At 40.7% G+C, this 18397-nt stretch overlaps 1 protein-coding gene across 1 annotated transcript; it reads left to right on the plus strand.

The window, feature by feature from the left end:
* Window positions 1-817: 817 nt before the first annotated feature.
* Window positions 818-15493, plus strand: CHMP4C (charged multivesicular body protein 4C). Its single transcript, XM_030971866.1, has 5 exons — window positions 818-1134; window positions 8151-8328; window positions 9536-9650; window positions 12229-12337; window positions 14508-15493. The coding sequence occupies exons 1-5, from the start codon at window positions 939-941 to the stop codon at window positions 14570-14572; spliced, it is 663 nt and encodes a 220-aa protein (XP_030827726.1). The 5' UTR covers window positions 818-938; the 3' UTR covers window positions 14573-15493.
* Window positions 15494-18397: the final 2904 nt, after the last annotated feature.

The following is an 18397-nucleotide window of genomic DNA, read 5'->3' on the forward strand; positions in this document are numbered from 1 at the left end:
CGTGCGTTCTACAACCTGTTGGTGCCACTGAGGTTTCCTCAGCGGCGCACCCACCACTTTTGTAAAAAAACACATTCCTTCAGACTTCAGTGTTATGTTCCCAGCCCTGACCCGCGTGCACGCCTGTGCCCGAGGGTGATGCTCTCCCGAAACACCTTCCTGCGGCATATCTCCAATTCTGGGTTCCTCCGTAGGAGAGAGACATGGAGCTCCTGGAGAGGATCCAGCAGAGAACTACAACATTTTTCAAGGGACTTGATAATCTCCCTTCGAAGGAAAGACTGAGGGAGTTGAGCCTCTTCGGCCTTGAGAAGAAGCGACTGGGAGGGGACATAACCAATGTTTGTAAGCATCTTATGGGAGGGTGCCAAGAGGCTGGGGCAGATTCTTCTCCGTGGTGCCAAGCAATTGGACGAGGCAACAGACAGAAACTGATGCACAGGAATTTTCACCTGAATACGAGGAAGAACATTTTTATTGTGTGGATGACCATGCAATCGAACAGGTTGGCCAGAGATATGCAGTCTCCCTCCCTGGAGATACTGAGCCTCCTGGATGCAATCTTGTGCCATGTGCTCTAGGATCACCCTGCGTGAGCAGGGAGGTTGGACCCACTGTGCATTCTGTGACACGGAAAAAGTAAGGGGGAAGCACAAACTCGCAGCCGCCTCCGCAGCGCCGGCCCGGCCCGGGACCCTGCGGCGGCCCCGCGGAGCCCGCCGGCTCCTCCCGCCGCCCTGCCCGGCGCTGGCTGAGGGCAGCGGCAGCTCGGCCTCCGCGGAGCCGCCCCCGGGCCCGCCCCGCCGCCAGGTGCGGTGCCGCCGCCGCCGCCCGTGGGCCGAGGAAGTGCTGTCACGGCGTGTGCTGCGCAGGGAGGCTCCTGAACACCGGGCTGGCCAGACCTTTCCGTCGGCGGGTGCCGAGCTGGGATCGCCGCCATGAGCAAGATCTCCAAGTTCTTTAAGGGGGGCGGCTCGGCCGGCTCCAAGGGCCGCGGGGGTCCCTCGCCGCAGGAGGCGCTGGCCCGGCTGCGGGAGACGGAGGAGATGCTCAGCAAGAAGCAGGAGTACCTGGAGACGCGGATCGAGCGGGAGCTGGCGGTAGCCCGGCAGCACGGCACCAAGAATAAGCGAGGTGAGTGCGGGCCGGGCCCCACGCGATTAAATCCCTCCCAGGAGCGCCCTGGCTGCGCGGGGCACTCGGGTCTCACCGGGGCTGCGGCTGGGCCGGGTCACCTGGCACCGCAGGTGTGCGCCGCGGTTCGGCCCTGGGCTCCGAGCAAGTATCACCACACGCCAGGCGGGATGGTGGTTTGGCATCGATTAGTGTTTAATGAACTGTGGATCCATATAGCGGGATGGGAATTTGTTATTCCTCACAAATTTACTGTCTGTGCTTTCCTGTGCGATTCTCCTGTTTGTGCTTTGTAGCACGCCGTACTGGTTGGATACATGGAGGGCGAAGTTCTGCTGCTCAGCAGGGGAGGGAATTGCTGTTTGGGGGCTCAGCATTGGCTGGGCAGGTGGCGAACGAGATGAAGGATGTGCGGATCTCCTGTGTATTCACGAATCAATGCACATTATCCCCATTGCTGACAACTGAGCAACAAAGTGATGCAGTGATTTGTCCAAATAATGTAGGATGTATATGTGCAACCAAAAAAAGAATGATAGCTTAGAGCATTAGTGACTACTTACTGCTCTGGGACCCTGTTAGTTCTGAAGGAGAGGATGCTAAGGGTCAGAAAGCCTGGCTCCTGTGTATACTGATGTTGTTGCCCCTGGGAAGCACATGATGGTAGTCAGTGTCTTGGGGATATACAGGCCTCTGAGAAACAAGTTAATTACTTCCTGAAGTTGCATGGCGGCCTATTTGCCTGAGCTGTATTTTAATTTAAATGCTTAATAATAGAAGAAGAATATTTTGAAGTAAAGATTTGTGATGTAACAAGAAAGTAGGTCTTTTGCCTGCTTGTTCTGTTACTCAGTAATTTATAAAATAATGCCCTGTAACTTTGAACTGGTGTGGAGCTGTGTGTTAGAGGTGCCCCGGTTAGCCCTCTAATGTATTTGTAATACTTTAGCATTTAATAATTATTAGCAAAAGGCAGTTTAACTAAACTAACATTTAGTTACAATGGATTTTAAATTGTGGGTCAAGATGGGACAGATTTGAAGGCACAGTTGAGGGACTAAAGTCAGTTGAGAGCTTAACTGACACAGCTGCTCAAGAGGATGGGAGCTGTCACAATTGTCCCAATTGTCACTTTCTACTCCTTGGGCTTCAGCTGGAGTGTCTCTTGGTCCTTTGTCCAGGTACTGGCACCTCTGTATGATCACAGTGAGCTAGTTCAGGAAGGTGATCCAGCTGGAAGCTAATTTGCTATGGCACAAAGTGACCAGGTGGCTCCTGGGGTTAAATTCATTGTGCAAAAATCTGAGCTGCAGGGCTGGTACAAGCAAACAGGTTGGTTCCTATGACTGTAGCAATTCCTGGTTAAATCCAGACATGCTGCTCTGGAACTTCATCCCAAACCTGAAATATAAGCTGGCACATTTGCAGAAAGAAACAATTTCCTGCCTTGCTCCTGCCCTTGTGCTCCCTTCCTTTCCCTTAGCGGAGCTCCCTGAAGGGTGTGTTTCAGAAAGCTAGATATTGTAAAATATTGTGGTTTTCTTTGTGGGTTATTCTTTTTACCCAGGGTGGTTTAAGTTCCATTTATCCAGTTGACCTGGTAGCTACATGAGTGCTTGTGCACCTAGGAAGGAGAGAGTAGGGCACAGGCAGGAATGAGAATTTGTTGGGAAAAGGTAGATCTGCTTCATCTTTAACTCAGCTGGTTGATGGTGGTTTCAGGTGTGTGTTGGCCTTTTGCTTCAGGCATGCAGCATTTGATATCTGAAGATTGTTGTTTCAATATGCAATTGCCCTAGTTTTTTATCTATTAAATTGTTCATGAAGTTGTATTACAAACTGTAGTGTTGAGCTGATTGTGGTTAGAAATAACTGCCTTTGATTTTGTCATTTGCTTGGGGACCTACAGTTAACAGTAAAGAGGCAAGGGTAGGGCTAAAAGGGCAGCGGGGCAGTTTTTATTCGTGCCAAAAATGGTTCTAAAACCAAAATGGGATAACCTAAGTACAGTCAGAGGAGAAACAATATGAACCATATATGGTTTAAAATATAACTTTGCTGTGCCAAAGTGCTTAAATTTAGCAGGATAGTCAGTGAACTTAGATCCCCAATAATATATCTTCATTTGATATGCTAATTGCTTTACAGTTTAATTACTGTTGATTTACATTGACATTATATTAGCTAGTGTGTAGTACTGTATAGCTCAGAGAAAATCTGTGCTAACCACCACCTGTTGTAACATTATGTAAACATACATACAAATGAGAAAATAAAGGTTTTAATCTACACTGCTTTGTTGAAGTGAGTGTTTTGGAGGGACATCACTGGTAATTTTAATGTAGTTTTTTTTTCTTCATTGCATCTGTGTAGAAGCCTAGGGAAACTAAAATGGAGCTGTCTGCAACTGAAGCAAGATGTATCTAGGGATAGAAAATTAGCAAATTGGCATGATCTCACTTGATTTTTAGGTGCATGAGTCTGAGTCAGTTGCACCAATACGAGAGAGGAGATTCAAGCACCAGCAATTTCTCATGACTTCATATGACTCTTGAATGGGTTTCATGTGACATCAGTAGGCTTAACTTGATTTAAAAGCTGTAATGCATTAGCTATGCCATAGATGTGAAACATCACTAAAATACTCCTGGCTTTTCCTTTATGAAGTATCTCTGCAGTTCCTGTACCTAATCTGAAATTAGCTATTGATGTGATGTGATGCATTTCCAGCATTCCCCATTAATATCTGATTGTAGCTAGACCACTTCAGGGGTTTTTTGTATGCTGAAATTCCTCCTGAAGAGGTTATGTCATGAGAAGCAATATTTTTTTTCACAGTTAGCACTGAATTCTAATGTCTCTCCATTCCAGAAACAAACTCTTTTAAAATCTCTTGCTCTGCTTTTTTGGGGGGTTTCTCAGTTTCAGCCAATGCATAGCTGCCAACTCCACCTATATACTGGTTTTTCTTATCCATTATTTTAAAGGACATACAAGAAAATTTAAAGAACAGGAAGTGATGCTGAATATTTGAAAACTTTGTTTAAAAGGAAGTGTGTTTTCTGGAGTATGCCTGTAATTGTGAAAATAACATACACGTGAATGTGTGTTGTTTCAGCCCAATGTCCTTCACAGATCCTAAAAACATAAAAAAAATAATAAAAATAATAAAGTTAAGATAAACCATCCAGAATAGGACTAAATATTAACCATAAAGAACTACATAGTACTACTGAAGACAAAACCTATGAAGAAAGTGGGAATAACAGGGAAGGTTTCACAAGTAGATGCTGCTAAATATGTTGTGTGTTAGGATTGGGCAGGGCTTATGTAGCCGTGTAGCATTCCTTTAGAATGAGCTGGGTGTGACCAGGAGGCTGTGGAAGCCAAACAATGGTGTGGTAGGTGTGTGTTGGGGGACAGGACAGTGACGCCTACGGCAGGCTGTGGGACAGGTTGGGAAGAAGGGTTTCTGGCAGGGACAATAAGGAAAGCCCTTGGCATGTCTGCTCTGTGAGTTACAGTGATTGTTCTCTGACTTTCATGATCACATTTCAGGTGTCTTGCCATGAACTGGAATACTTATAACTGGTCCAGCTCTTTATTATTCTTGATTTAGCTCCTCGGTTATAACTGCTTGTGGCTTCCTCCACAAGGCTTTGAGGACTATCAGTGCTGATAATGAGCCTAATTAGGGTCCTATGATTTTTATGGCCTCAGTAGCATTGCCTTCAGTTGTCCCTGGTGTGAGGGAGATCGGAAGCTGCAGTCCATGAATCCCTTTCAGGCCTGAGGTGGAGGTGTGTGAACTGTATCCAAGAGTGATACCTGGTATTTTCATAGTGGTGTTACATCTTCAGAAGAAATATTCTTTTCCTACTTCAGTAGTTCCCTCATGGGAGTTATAAGGATTATTAGACAATTGTTTTATTTCTGCTTCAGAAGATGATGAGATTGTTGGTGCTTTCTGTACTGATGGGTGTTAGTGGTGTGCTTGACAGGTAAAGGTGTTGTTTTTCAGGCTGATCTGTCATGAAGCCATGAGGAGGGTGCACAACTCTCCCTATGTCATTATTTCTGTTTTTCCTTTTGAAATCTGGATATTCAGTGTGGCCAGGATACTTATTGCCAGGCTGGCCATTTCTGCTTCCTTAAAAAAGCATCAGCATTGTAGCAATATTGGAAAAGCACCCTTCTGTATGTTAATAAAATTAATTCATTAATATACAAACTTAAACTGACATCATAGTCTCCTTTTGTTCCGGACTCCTTGACTATAAAATAAAAACTCATATTAAAAACAGTGGTTCCTAATCTGTGAGCTGTATCCTGCTTACTGGATTCAGTTCAGGAAATGTGCTAAAGCCCAGCCAAGTGCTGACATTAAAAAATTCAGGAGTTGAATTGGCTTTTTTGGAACACAAAAGAAAAAGTGTATGAGTCTGCTTTTGTGTTTTTTTTCCTGGAGAAGCCCTCCACCTCTTCCTGAATGAATTGGTGTTAATTACACTTGCTTCCTTAGACTCTACCTCTGCTCAAACTCATCCTCTCCAGGCTGTCTTCCTTCTTTGAGATCTTTGGAATGGGGAACACCATTTTTCAGTGCCATTCCTAGACCTTCAGTGAAGTGAGTTTGCGTTCTGTACTCAATTTCATTATATTTTAATAGATACACTATTCTCCAGTTTGGTAATTAGAATGTGGTAGCATTATACAGCAGGAGCATTTCAGTTCTGTAAAACTTGCACACAAATTTAAAAATGCTTCTAATATGCAGTAGGAAAGCACTAAAAATTCTAGGTACTTTGTAAAGCGTTGGAAAATAGATTTCAAATAACAAGGAAATTCTCATAAATTAGTGATAGGAGCCACTGTGGCAAAATACTCTGCAATAAAGGGCATTAATTTAACACAATCATGAAAATCATGTAGTGTGGTGTGAGAATTTACACTGCTTTGATTGATAAGGAAGGAGTATGAATTTATTTCCTATGGACTGCTTTATTCTGTAAGTCACTGGTAAAACCAAAGAGAATGAAGATGATATCTTGCACCACAATAATTAGGAAAAGCTGCTTATGAATAGCTGAAATAGCAGAGAGTTTAGCTTCTCCTGTGTTTTTTTTATTTGGGTGTGGTTTAATTAGATGAACTTCAGGATTTTGAAAACTGCTTTGTGTGTAACTGAGGAAATCCATTTTCTCTGTGAGCAGCCAGTAATAACAGCACCATTGCAGAGTCCCATTTCTGAGGAACACTGACTAGAAAGAATGCCCCATGGTAGATGCCTGCTCCAGCTGAGTGCTCCTCAGTGTCCACAGGGCCTCAGAGTCCTCTCTGGCCCAGCTGGTGTTATGCAGAGTTTCAGACTGTTACATTGGTCTGGAACCTCTGTCTTCCTAACCTAAGAATCCAGGGTCAAATTTGATCCAATGGAAGCTAAGAAAAAGGAAGTGGCTGGTGTCTTAACTCTACCAACACTAAGCATAATTAAGTAAGGAAATAATAAGTAGGTAAGCATTTTTTGGGGTTAGATAAAAATTAAGTATTTTAGAATTGCCAGTGAGAATTTTACAATTATTACATTTGCCACGTGCATGTCATCATCTGGTGGTTGTGCAACTTCTTCAGAATATGCATAATCTTTGAACCATCCCGCAAAACCTGGGAAAATCTTGGATTTGAATGCCATGATTAATCTGTTGGGATTGTGGTTTGCTGTCCTGAAACATCTCACTGCAGGTGGTGGAAGGCATCTTAGCCTGTGTGAATGCCTGTCCTTGAGCAGCTCATGATGAGCAATATTGATCATGTTGATTCAAGCATTTGTCAACAACACATTAATTTTTTTAGTGTGCTGTTACGCACCATAAATCTTTGTGCCCTCCTTGGGGGAATCCTAATTTCATTTAAAAAGTTGTGTACCCCATTGTCGAGGTTCAGTGTTGTTGCACATGGGCAATTTTTACAGGATCACAACAGTAGCTGCCGCTGTTGGTTGAGTTTGGGGGGTTGCAGCGCTGCTGGGGCTGGCAGGCTCTGAATCTGTTTAAAAAATTAAATGGGAAGGAATGGGGGTGCTAATAGCATTGAAAGAAGCCAAACAATGGGTTAACTCAGTCTCTTGTTTTGTTCGGTGGGGTTTTTTAGCCTGGCACATGTGTAGTTTGGAAAGAACTGGCATCAGGAAATGCTTGTGGCAAAATTGTGTGTGTTCCACACCCTGAGGCCAAGAGAAAGTTCTTTTCTCCTCATGCATGTCACGTGCATTTATTCTGGTAATGATTTACTCTGGGCAGAGTACGCTGCTCATAACTTAGTGGATATAAAAGACTAATCTTGACAATTTACAAAGATAATGGGATGTAGTTGGATTTGACTGTGCCCATGTCTACAAAGTTCTTTGTGTTTTTAAATTCTAAGGTTTAAAGATCACGTTCATAGGTGATTGTTAAGAAATAGAGGAGCTAAAAGCTGAAGAAATGCAAATCCTCCTCTAATCTGCCTAGCTGGGCCATTTGAGCCCTCTGTTGAGCTTCACAGTTACTGCTGCAGAGACCAAGTTTAGAGAGCGCCATTGGTGGAGTTGTGGTTATCATGGCAGATCTTCTTACACTGTCTTCCTTAGGTTTTACTTACATTTTGCTTATTCTTTTATTCTCTCTTCTGCTTCCTCCCTTCTGACTTCTCTTTGATGTTTTTCTTTTTCCTTCCCATCTTCCCTGCTTTGCCTGTGTGCACAGGATGGAGTTCAAGATTTCCCACAGTGGAGGAAGAAGCTGCTTTTCCTTATGGTGCTAAAAGGAGCTAATCTAAAAGAGGCTTCCCCAGCATATTCATGCAACAGCCTGTTGGTGATTAACAGGCTGCCAATCTGGTGTGGTCAAAGTTTGTCTCCCTCATAGTAAGGTAGGAGGGTGAGAATTATAAATTCTGCAGGTCAGCTTGGTGCTGAACTACTTGTCTTTGCATTTGCTATGAAAACACACAATGCACTTTGCCTCTTCCCATTCCAGCTGCCTTACAAGCACTGAAGAGAAAAAAGAGGTATGAGAAACAGTTGAATCAAATTGATGGGACACTTTCGACCATTGAGTTCCAGAGAGAGGCATTGGAAAATTCCCACACCAACACAGAAGTGCTCAAGAATATGGGTTATGCTGCACAAGCTATGAAAAAAGTACATGAAAATATGTAAGTGTTTCTAGTAGCTTCCAAGTTGAACTTACTAACCACTTTCAGATTATTCCATTACTACAGACTGTTGTATCAAGTTAGATAGTTTTGACTTCATTTTTGGTTCAGGCATTGAATGTCAGAAATGCTCTTAGTGCTACAGTGTTATATTTGGCAGAAAAATATCTTTTCTTAACAATAAATCTAGGAGGAAGTTCACTTAACTGGTGAGATCTGTTTTTTTCAGTCTGTCTTGGCAGTGGAGAGTGGCCTCTGCCCTTAGTTTGTCTAGAAGAAAATCTAGTCATAGAAACTAGGTGGACACTTTTCCTCAGAATCCATAAGCTGGACTGTGGGACTCAAAGTACTAATTAAATGCACCCCCTTTCCCCACCACCCCCCAAAAAAAGAATTTTTTTTTCATACGTCCTATATTGTTTCAAGGGGTGTTTTTCTGCCTGAATAAACAGAGTTAAATCAGAAGGGTTGTTCTGGGAGAAATAAACAGGAACTGAAACAATAACAAAGTTAACAATAAAGGGAAACCTTTAAATGGGGTACAATTCTGTTAAGTTCTCCCCAGTTCTGGTGAAAGCTTAACATCAAAAAAGATCCATAAAATCATAGAATAGTTTGGGTTCAAAGAGACATTTAAAGATAATCCTGTCCAAACACCCTGCAGTGAAGAGGAACATCTTCAACTCGATCAGGTTGCTCAGGGTCCATCCAACCTCACCTTGGATGTTTCTAGTGATGGGACATCCACCATTTCTGGGCAACCTGTGCTGGTGCTTCACCACCCTCATTGTAAAAAGCTTCTTCCTTGAATCAAATCTAAATTGACCCTCTTTTGGATTAAAGCTGTTACCCTCTGCCCTTCACAACAAGCCATGTAAATGTTTATTCCTATCTTTCTTATAAAGCCCCTTTAAGTACCAAAAGGCCTGTAAGGATGCTGACCTGGGGGATCTGCCCATGGGCTGTGACTGGCTGGCAGAGGTATGAGGAGCACAGAGAGGGAGAGACACTGCTGCAGTTTCACCTTTGTTGTAATCCCCACATGGAAGTAGCTGGACTGAGTGTGGGTGAGAAAAATTATTCCCTGTGAATTCTGCTGTTTATAGAGTCAGGAGCATAAAAGAAAACAGGGTCTGTTCAAGTGAGTGTGTTTTGTAGGATTTGAATGATACATCTTTTAAAAAATGTTTCCATGTTACTTTGCCAGGGATTTGAACAAAATTGATGATTTGATGCAAGATATCACTGAACAGCAAGATGTTGCCCAGGAAATTTCAGATGCTATCTCAAACCGAGCCACCTTTGGTGATGAGTTTGATGAGGTTAGTACTTCAGGCATGTGACTTTTAACTCCGTAGTTATTCTGCTGTGCAGTGCTTTGTTTTTCAAGAAGTGTGGATGTGAAATTCCTTGGTTCTAGCTTACCTTATCTAGGACAATGGTATAAATTTTTTATAAATATAAAAGTTAAATAAAACTATTATATATAAAATATATAATGTACTAAATAAAAATCTGTAAATGTAAAAATAGAAAAAAATATTATTTTTAAATAATATAATGTTTTTATTTTTGTATCAATTTTAAGAAAAGCATTTTTAACTGCATTCCTGTAGTTATTGTTCTCATCTGAGCCTCAGAAGAAGGTCACTAAAACATGTAATTTGTACTGTTCCAAATGGACACTGAAATATATAATTTTCTGTTGCTCCAAATAGACATCCGTTTGACTTAAGTGCATGTCCCTATGTCATGGACAGGCTGCTGTTCATAATTCTGAATATTTGGACCATTTTTTTAAGGTCATTTTTGGTGATTGGAGATGCAGATCCTTTCCCTATTGCCCAGACCACAGAAGTAGCTCTGATAGGTAGAAGTAATACCTGTTGGAGGCAATAAGGTTTCATTCTAAAACTCTTTTCTTCTGAAACCCCCACAAGGCATTTAGGACTTTCTCAAAATTTTTTGTAGTAGCTTTCATCCAGTGCCCCCAGATTTGATTTTGTACATCTAAACAGGATCTAATTTATTTCTGATCCAACCATGGTTGAGGAAGGGTCAAGGTTACTCAAAATTCTTGTAATCTGTGGGATGCAGAGATGGGTGTCAAGCTCAGTATCACAACTACTTTTGTTTTGTTTTTCAATTTTGTTTCAAAGTGGCAAAGCACTAAGAATCATTTGAAGAATGTCCTGAATACTCAAATCATTCACTGTATTCCTAACTAATTTGTTCCTATGTTCCCAAATGGACAACAAAGGAAAATCTAAATGCTATATTGCACATATTTGCTTGACTGGGAGGAAGAGGAGCTTTCATTCAACAGCTCTAATTTGTTGAAAATAATAATGATTCTTTGTATTTTGTTCCCATTACCTGTTTTCCTGTATTTCCCCACTGAATGTAAAAAGGCTTTCCAAGAAACATTTAGGCATTACTGGCACAAGGAATGGGATTTGGCCCGAGCTTCAAACAATTGAAAAACATCCTCCCACCCCAAACATCTGTACAGTCTTACTTTGCAACAGTGCTTAACTTTTTGGAGTCTAGGCTTAGTAAGCATGTTGTAGATTGACCTGGAAGTTCCTAAGGGATACCACTTGAAGCTGATGTGCATTGTTCCTGTTTGGAAGATAAGCCCCTTTCACTTAGAGCATCGTAGTACCAGCTTTTGCATAGGAGCCTAATACTTAGAGCACTTGGCAGAAACAGGGAAACCTGGTTTGCAGGCTACTGCATCTTAAGAGTGCTAGAATCAATGACTTAATTGCTGGGATATAAGGAGGTTAGTGTTGAAGGATAATATTTAATTTAAATTTTTTAAGGATGTTTTTTCCGTGCATTTTCTCTTCGCATGTGTGCTGTGGCTGTAAGGAGACCGTGGAAGCATGTGATTTCTCCTGCTCCAGGCAGGCACAGAATCATAAGAGTTCCTTCTCCCTGGGTTGGCACAGTGTATGTTTGCCTTAAATTATAAAACCATGAGAAAGTAAATGCAGGTATAAAGTCCTGTGGTGGCTATGCAACTATCATTTTAACTTCTACATTGGTGATAAACAAAGTATAAATGTGTAGGCAAAGCCCATTTCAGTATCTAATAGCTCTTGCTTTACTACTTTTTTGATACTTACCCCACCCCTCTCCAGTTGTTTTTGCCCATTGCTTCTTTTAAACCATTTTATCAACGTGGCAAAGGTCCGTTTCTCCATGTATATATAGCATTGAGCTTCCTTTCTTTGGGAAACTTCAGCTGAAGAATAAGTTCCTTGCTTTTTTAAAAAGCATACAGCCTTTTTATTTTTAGCATTGTACATGTGGATTAGATCACTGTCCAAATCAGCCTCTGCACCTAAAAGCCCACGAGTGCTGCGTGCTTCAAGAGTGAATAACAGGACCCAGGAGGAGAGTTTTGGTTCCAGTGCTGCTTTGAAATCATGCATAATCCTGGATTTACATGATAGGGCTGAAGCATAATGTTTAATGACAGTCTGCCTTATAACCAGTGGAAGATGTTTGCCTTTTTCAAATAGAAGAAATGGCACATTAAAGTTAGAATCCATTGACGAGTACAGGCTCTAGATTTGGAACAAACCTGAGGACAACAGAGAGACTTTTTACTCCCGTATTTGACTTTTTGGCATGCACTGTACTGCTGTTAGTTTTGTTTTTAAGTTTATTCCTTGTCCTGTTTCTAACTTTCATTGTCCTATTTTCAGTGTTCAGTTAAGGTTTACTTAATTGCCGATACTTAGTATAAACTGCACATTTAATATGCTGTTTCTTGGTATGTTCTTTCAGGTGTAAACTGTTTTTTAGTAGTATTTTGCTTCACAGTGGTTTAATGTGCTCTTGCGTGTAATCACTGTCAGAATTTGTAAATAATATTTTCCTTGAATTTAGGATGAGTTGATGGCAGAATTAGAGGAACTGGAGCAAGAAGAACTGAACAAGGGAATGAGAGATGTCAGGTTGCCAAGTGTTCCATCCACATCGCTCCCTTCTCGCCCTGGTAAAGTGCCTGCTTGCCATTTTACATTTCTCATGATTAAGCCATGCTGGGAAAAAGGGGAGAGGAAGAGAGGGTATCAGATATGCATTTAACTCTGTTATAACTTTTCAAATGTTATAAATTCCTTTTCCTATTTTTATCTGCTTAACAGAAAAAGCAGAGTGGGATTCCATTTTGCTCTGTGAAAGCATTTAGGACCAAATTTTCTGTAGATTTGGGGTGACAAACTCAGGGAACCCGACCTCGCACATATACTGATGTATCTCCTACTGAAATCTAGTAAGATCATTGAGGAATGATCTTTTATGCCTTTTTTTTCTTCTTTTTGGCAATTAAATCCTTAGTCTCTTTCAAGTAGAGTCTGACCTAGATTCCAAGTGTTTATGTCATAAAGATACAGCTTTGCAGGGTAGTGGTTTGATATTTCCCACTGGTATTTTAATTAGAAATTAAGGAGGCATTGGGAAGTACATATTTAAAGACATATATTCATTTCTTTGCTTTCTTTGTACTGAACAGGCTTATTCCTGGTATTAAGCTGTAGTTTTATTTTTCTGTAGTTCCTCCCTGTTCATTTTGAATTCAGCCAGAGCAGTCAACTTTTACTACACTTTTGACTGTCAGTTGAGAGACTTGCTGTGTACTGACATCAGTAAAAGAATATAAATACTTGGTGGTAAGGACAGCACACATGTGACACAGGTGGCTTATGGTTTCTGCTACAGAACAGGTTACCTAGACCAGCTCAACTCAGATACTATGATATGTGTTTTGGCAGATGACACTTAAATCCTGAGAAGCAGTTTAAAATGTTCAAGCTGAGACTGTGGCCTCATCTACTGAACCCAGTTGCCAAACAGCTAGTAAAAAAAAAAAAAGGGATTTAGAAAAGCAGTGAAAATTCAGTCTGGCCATTTATGATTTGTTCATACATCGTCTTCCAGATCCAGCTGTGCCAGCTGACATTTTTATTAAACCCAGACCATCTCCATGTGCTTCTCACTATTTTAATTTTCTACATCCATCTGTATGGCTGCTTTAGGCAAGATGAGCTGGTTACAATAATATAGTTCAAGGTTGTGAAAAACTGGTTTATGTTTCCTGCTTACTGTTACACAGCAACAGCAAAGTCAGACCAGTTGATGGATTTCTAATGCTTCTAATTGGAGATGCATGTTGCCCTCCTGATTTTGAAGATGAGGAAACTGCAATGAAGCAAGGCATAGTGACCTTCCCCAGTCATACAGTGAACCTGTGACACTTGCAGAAGAGGGACTGAAGCTGTAGTCCCCCAAGTGCTTCTCCCAGCCCTAGGCCCTGAGGGTGGTAGTTGCAGTTCCCCTCTAGACAGCGGCTCCTGACCCCGTGGCTGCCTCAGGTGGGAGCCAGCTGGCTGTAAAGATGCACAGGAAGGTGTTGGACCCACCAACAGTGTTCCACTGGTGGGTGGAGAGATGCCAGTCCTGATGTGCACAGCCCACAAATGGAGGAGGCAGCCTGAGGCTGAACCTTGGCTCTTGGGCATCTAGTTTGCAGGTCAGCAAATGAAGACAGTTTGGGTGAGGTTTTAGTTTAATGAATGCAGGTGATGTGGGATAGGAGATTTGGGTACAAAGTGTCTGTAGGTCCTGATACAGAGCTGGGAATTCTTGTTGCAGTGACCACAGCAGTTAACTGATGTCACCTGAGCAAAACAAGTTCAGGAATGTCTTTCTTCATTTAATAAATGACCCCACCCATTAAAATGGGGTGAGTTCATCTAGAGACTTGGATATGCAGAACCTCTCAGCTCTATTTGGAAAGGTAGCAGGATAGCTGGCCAGGATAGGTCACTTTTCTCATTTACATGGTGGTGAGAGAACTGACAGCATTCTTGTGGACCTTTTCTGGCTGTGGCAACCTTTAGAAATTAAATATTTTTTCTGTGTCTTTCAGTAGGAATGACGTCAGACCTATATTGTGAACTTTAGGGTTCTATACAAAATAATGATGGGGCAAAATAGTCACATCTCTTACAAGCTTCATTCCTGTATTACTTATGTTCAGCTTGCTACTCAGTAAATTGGTCTGAGATCTTCAAACAGAAAAGCACCATGCAAGTCCTCATGCTAACAGATAGAATGGTTCTGACTGTTACATTGGTTGATGATTATTGTCTCTTTATCTGCAGCATCTACCAGGAAAAGAGCAGAGGATGAAGATGAAATGAAGAAACTGGCTGCCTGGGCTTCATAAGAGCATGGTCTTTTTATAACACCAAACATTACAGTGCAGAATGTAAAGAGCTATACTGCTGTTTTATAACCACACTGTGGTTGCATTTCATACAGGCTGGGGTTTTTTATGGCACATCTTGCTGAGACTCGTGTTACTGCTATGTTACAAAATTAGCTTAAAAACCAGCAAACAAAAGAATTAAATAGTTACCTAAACCTTCAGGCATAATTTTTTTCAGCCTCATCAAGAGATTTGTTTTATTATTAGTATCAGTTTTTAATAGGCACTCTCTTACCATATCTGTTGGTTTGTAAAACCCGTGTGCCTCACTTATGCTCAAAGCTGGATTCATTTTTGAAATGAGAAAGTTAAGTAAGCCCTATAACTAGAGGGTTATTTGGTTCAGACTATTTAAATGTTAGCAAAACAGCTCAATACATGTCCTCACAAGTTCTTTGAGCCCAAGAACTAATAGCTATTCATTTGGACATGAAGATTCAAAGTCTGCCTTGAGCAACTTATGGTGTCCTAGATATTAGAAGGAAGCTCTTCTCTGGGCTTACTGAAGTGGGATGTGTTATTTGTTTTTTTTTTTAACAGGCCAAAATGTCCCATGCACTTCTATAGGTCAACTTGAATTGTATTTTGGACTATTTCTGACTAGGTTACAGAATGATGTGATTGAGGAAAGCAAAATTAGCAACACATTTTTAGTTACACAATTTCAAAATAGCTTTAATTTCTGAGCATCTGGTTCTTTATCTCTTATTCAGTTTGTGAATTGAAATAATACCAGTTTGTTGCATTTGCAGGGCCTTTTTAAACCTTGGTTAAAAGCTGATTCTGGCTTACTTGTAAAGTTGGTGTGTTAGTGTCCAGCTGACAGTGGTTTAGCCTAAGGAAAAAATGCCACTCTTGAGTGCTAAACTACTATATATATGGAGAGATATCTGTTCAAATACAGCCCCAAAATAGGCTGTATTAAATAGGCTGCTTTGTATTAACGAAGTATTAAATAAGTTTAAACTGTGTGCTAGGAGCCTGCTGTCAATTACAAGGAAATAGTAGAACAGTGTGGAGTTCCTAGGGATGTAGGAAGCAGAGTCCTTGATCTAGGTTTCTTGTTTTCAAATGAATTTAAATTTAGTGATAACTGAACCACTTGGGGATTAGTGGTGGACTTGGTTTCTGTAGATCTTTAGCACCAGAAGACTGACCCATTCTCCTGCAGGCTTTAGCCTGTGATTTGCTTGGTGTTCAGCTTCAACAGGCTTCAATAGCCTCCAGCTCAGTGGATTTTAGGTTAAGTATAAGCAAATACGTGTTTCTAGATGTGGTCTGCTCAGAGCCTTTCATGTTGAGCCCTATGGATGAAACCCAAAATGTATAAACCCTGTGGAGAGATTGAATTTTTCAGGACTTTCATTCTCTGTGGAGGAATTGCTTTTGGATTGTATCTGTATGAGAGCTGAATCAAGCCTTGCCACTTCAGATAATTTTCTTACTGGATAAAACTGGATGTGTTAATTCTGTCCTAAAATTTGGAGGTACCAAGAAAATGGTCCCTTTTTTTTTGAGAGTAGAGGAAGTCTGCAATTATTTAATTTTTGTTTTAAATACAAAATAAAACAGAAAAAAATAAAGACACAGCTGCCTTAAATTTAAAAATATATTTTGAACTCTCAAGGAGGAGGAAACCAAATACTAACAAAATGCTACTTGGTTTTAATGCTTGCTGAAATTCAGCATGAGATGTTAGCTGAAAGCAGGAATAGTTAGTAAAATAGAAAATATTCAGTTATTTGAAATCCATTTGCTAATGCTTTTGGCTTGAATCCTGTGTTCAAGGTGTGCAGTTTATGCAAGTCTCTGAATTGTGTACAGAACATATTAGCACACACTGGGGGTATGACTGTGCAAGGCTGGCAGTGTGATTGTGGGCACTTCTGGCATTTCTAAATATGAGGCCATGCCAACACAGTCCCATAGTTAGTTTGGAAAAGCTGGCTCCCAGCCTCTGTTCTTGTTTGAATTAGTAGTTTAACAATGCTTAGCTCTTATGTAGGTAGCACTTGTGCTCTACAACCTAATGGGTCTCTAAGCTTCCATTTCGAAACTAAAGTGACTTTCAGTCTGCTTTGGAAAATGTGGGCCTGCTGTTTTTGAACCCCTCACTGTGAGAACCCCTCTCCATGTGAACCCCTCACTGGAGACAAAATAATCCTGTACAGATCTCCTTTGCAAACCAGCATTTGACTGCTGACCTCCAGCAATGTGCCTAGTGTTGATCCTGAAGAAGCTTCAGGTGTGTTCGGCTTATTAATGTTCAGACCAAGCACTTTAAAAACAAAACTTTTGAAAAGTGAAGAAATGAGACTGAATATTCAGGTGAGCTGCTCTGAAAGCTATGTATAGTCCTGAAAGACAGACTCATGTACCAGTTCACAGGCCAGGGTGTGAGGTTGGTGAAATTATACTCAGAAACACTGTAGTGATGTACAGAAACAAAAATACACCATGGACCTCTGTAACTGGAATGTTTGTTGCCATATTTTTTTTGGACACCAGTTTTCTTCAAGGGAAAAGGGTTGTAGGGATTTAATTCAGCTGAGGGAGTGGCTCTTTCCTGTGCAAATTCAGATAACAGTGGGACAAATGGCTCTTTCTTATTTGAACATATGCCTCTCTTCATGCCAAGATGGTATTTGTTCAGTATGTAAGCAGTCGAGAGTGAATAGTGTCAATGTGTTATTGTAAATGTACCCTATTAACTGGAACATATTTTACAGGAGGACTGTGGCAGCAGATGGTGTACTATAACTGACTTCCTTTCTTGTTGCTTATTTATTCTGAGATTGTTTTTTTCTCCTAACAAGCTTAGACATTTTTAACCTGGAAAACTTTAAAAAGGGGAAAAGATATTAATAAAAAGTAAATATAATTATAATATATATATATATATATATATATATATATATATATATATATATATATATATATACACTGTAAATAAATATTTTGGTGTCATGTTTGTGTTACATGATTTTATTAAATTTCTTTTCCTATCAGGCAAAATTGCAAGTACTCTCCTTATATTGTCATTAGAATATAGTGCTCTTTTAAAGGATGTGAGAATATTCTGAAACTTTTTTAATGTAATAATCTTTCAGCAGCCAGTTAGAGTTCAAGAATTCTTTGAAGTTGATTTGGTTTAAAAAACAACCAACAAAAAACCCCACCTCAGTGTAAGCTGTGATGTTTGGGCTGCATTCCTTCACATTTAACCATTGTGTTGCAAGAAATTATTGTAATTTAATATATCCAAAATACCTCCATCTCCTCCCCTCTGACCTGAAGATCTCATCATTGTTTCAGAAATATGTGGTTTTCACTTTCCAGGCCTTACTTGAAAGGAAGAATGATCAGGTCTTTTAAAAATGAAAAAGGAAAAAAATGTGATAGGCAAGGATGAATACAAATACAAAAGGCTTTTTTTTCATTCATCTTATTAGAATCTCTTTAAAATCTCTGTGTGTGTATAGTGTCTCACCTTTTATGTACACACACATATATTTACATGTATGTATGAAATGCTGGAGCAGTGATTTAGGACCACCATTCATTATCTGGTGTGGAAAGGTTTCAATTGCTTGGGCAGCTTCTCTTTTACTCTTTGTGAGTCCTAAGGGCTTTGTCGCAAAATGGCAAGGAACTGCTGTGGCACAAGCACTGCTGTCTTTGTCTACAGCTGTGGGAGTGGAAGAACAAGGATGAGTGTGCAGGGGGAATATTTAGAAAATCTCACTGTCTTTCATGATGTAGAGCTTATATTATTTTAATTAT

The sequence above is a fragment of the Camarhynchus parvulus genome, chromosome 2 (genome assembly GCF_901933205.1).
Source record: "Camarhynchus parvulus chromosome 2, STF_HiC, whole genome shotgun sequence".
Lineage (NCBI taxonomy): Eukaryota > Metazoa > Chordata > Aves > Passeriformes > Thraupidae > Camarhynchus > Camarhynchus parvulus.

Excerpts from the sequence above, each read along its gene's own strand:
- CHMP4C (XM_030971866.1), top strand. The coding sequence starts at position 939 with ATGAGCAAGATCTCCAAGTTCTTTAAGGGGGGCGGCTCGGCCGGCTCC. Across the intron at positions 1,135-8,150 it reads CGGCACCAAGAATAAGCGAG|CTGCCTTACAAGCACTGAAG; the intron begins GTGAGTGCGGGC and ends TTCCCATTCCAG. Across the intron at positions 12,338-14,507 it reads ATCGCTCCCTTCTCGCCCTG|CATCTACCAGGAAAAGAGCA; the intron begins GTAAAGTGCCTG and ends CTTTATCTGCAG.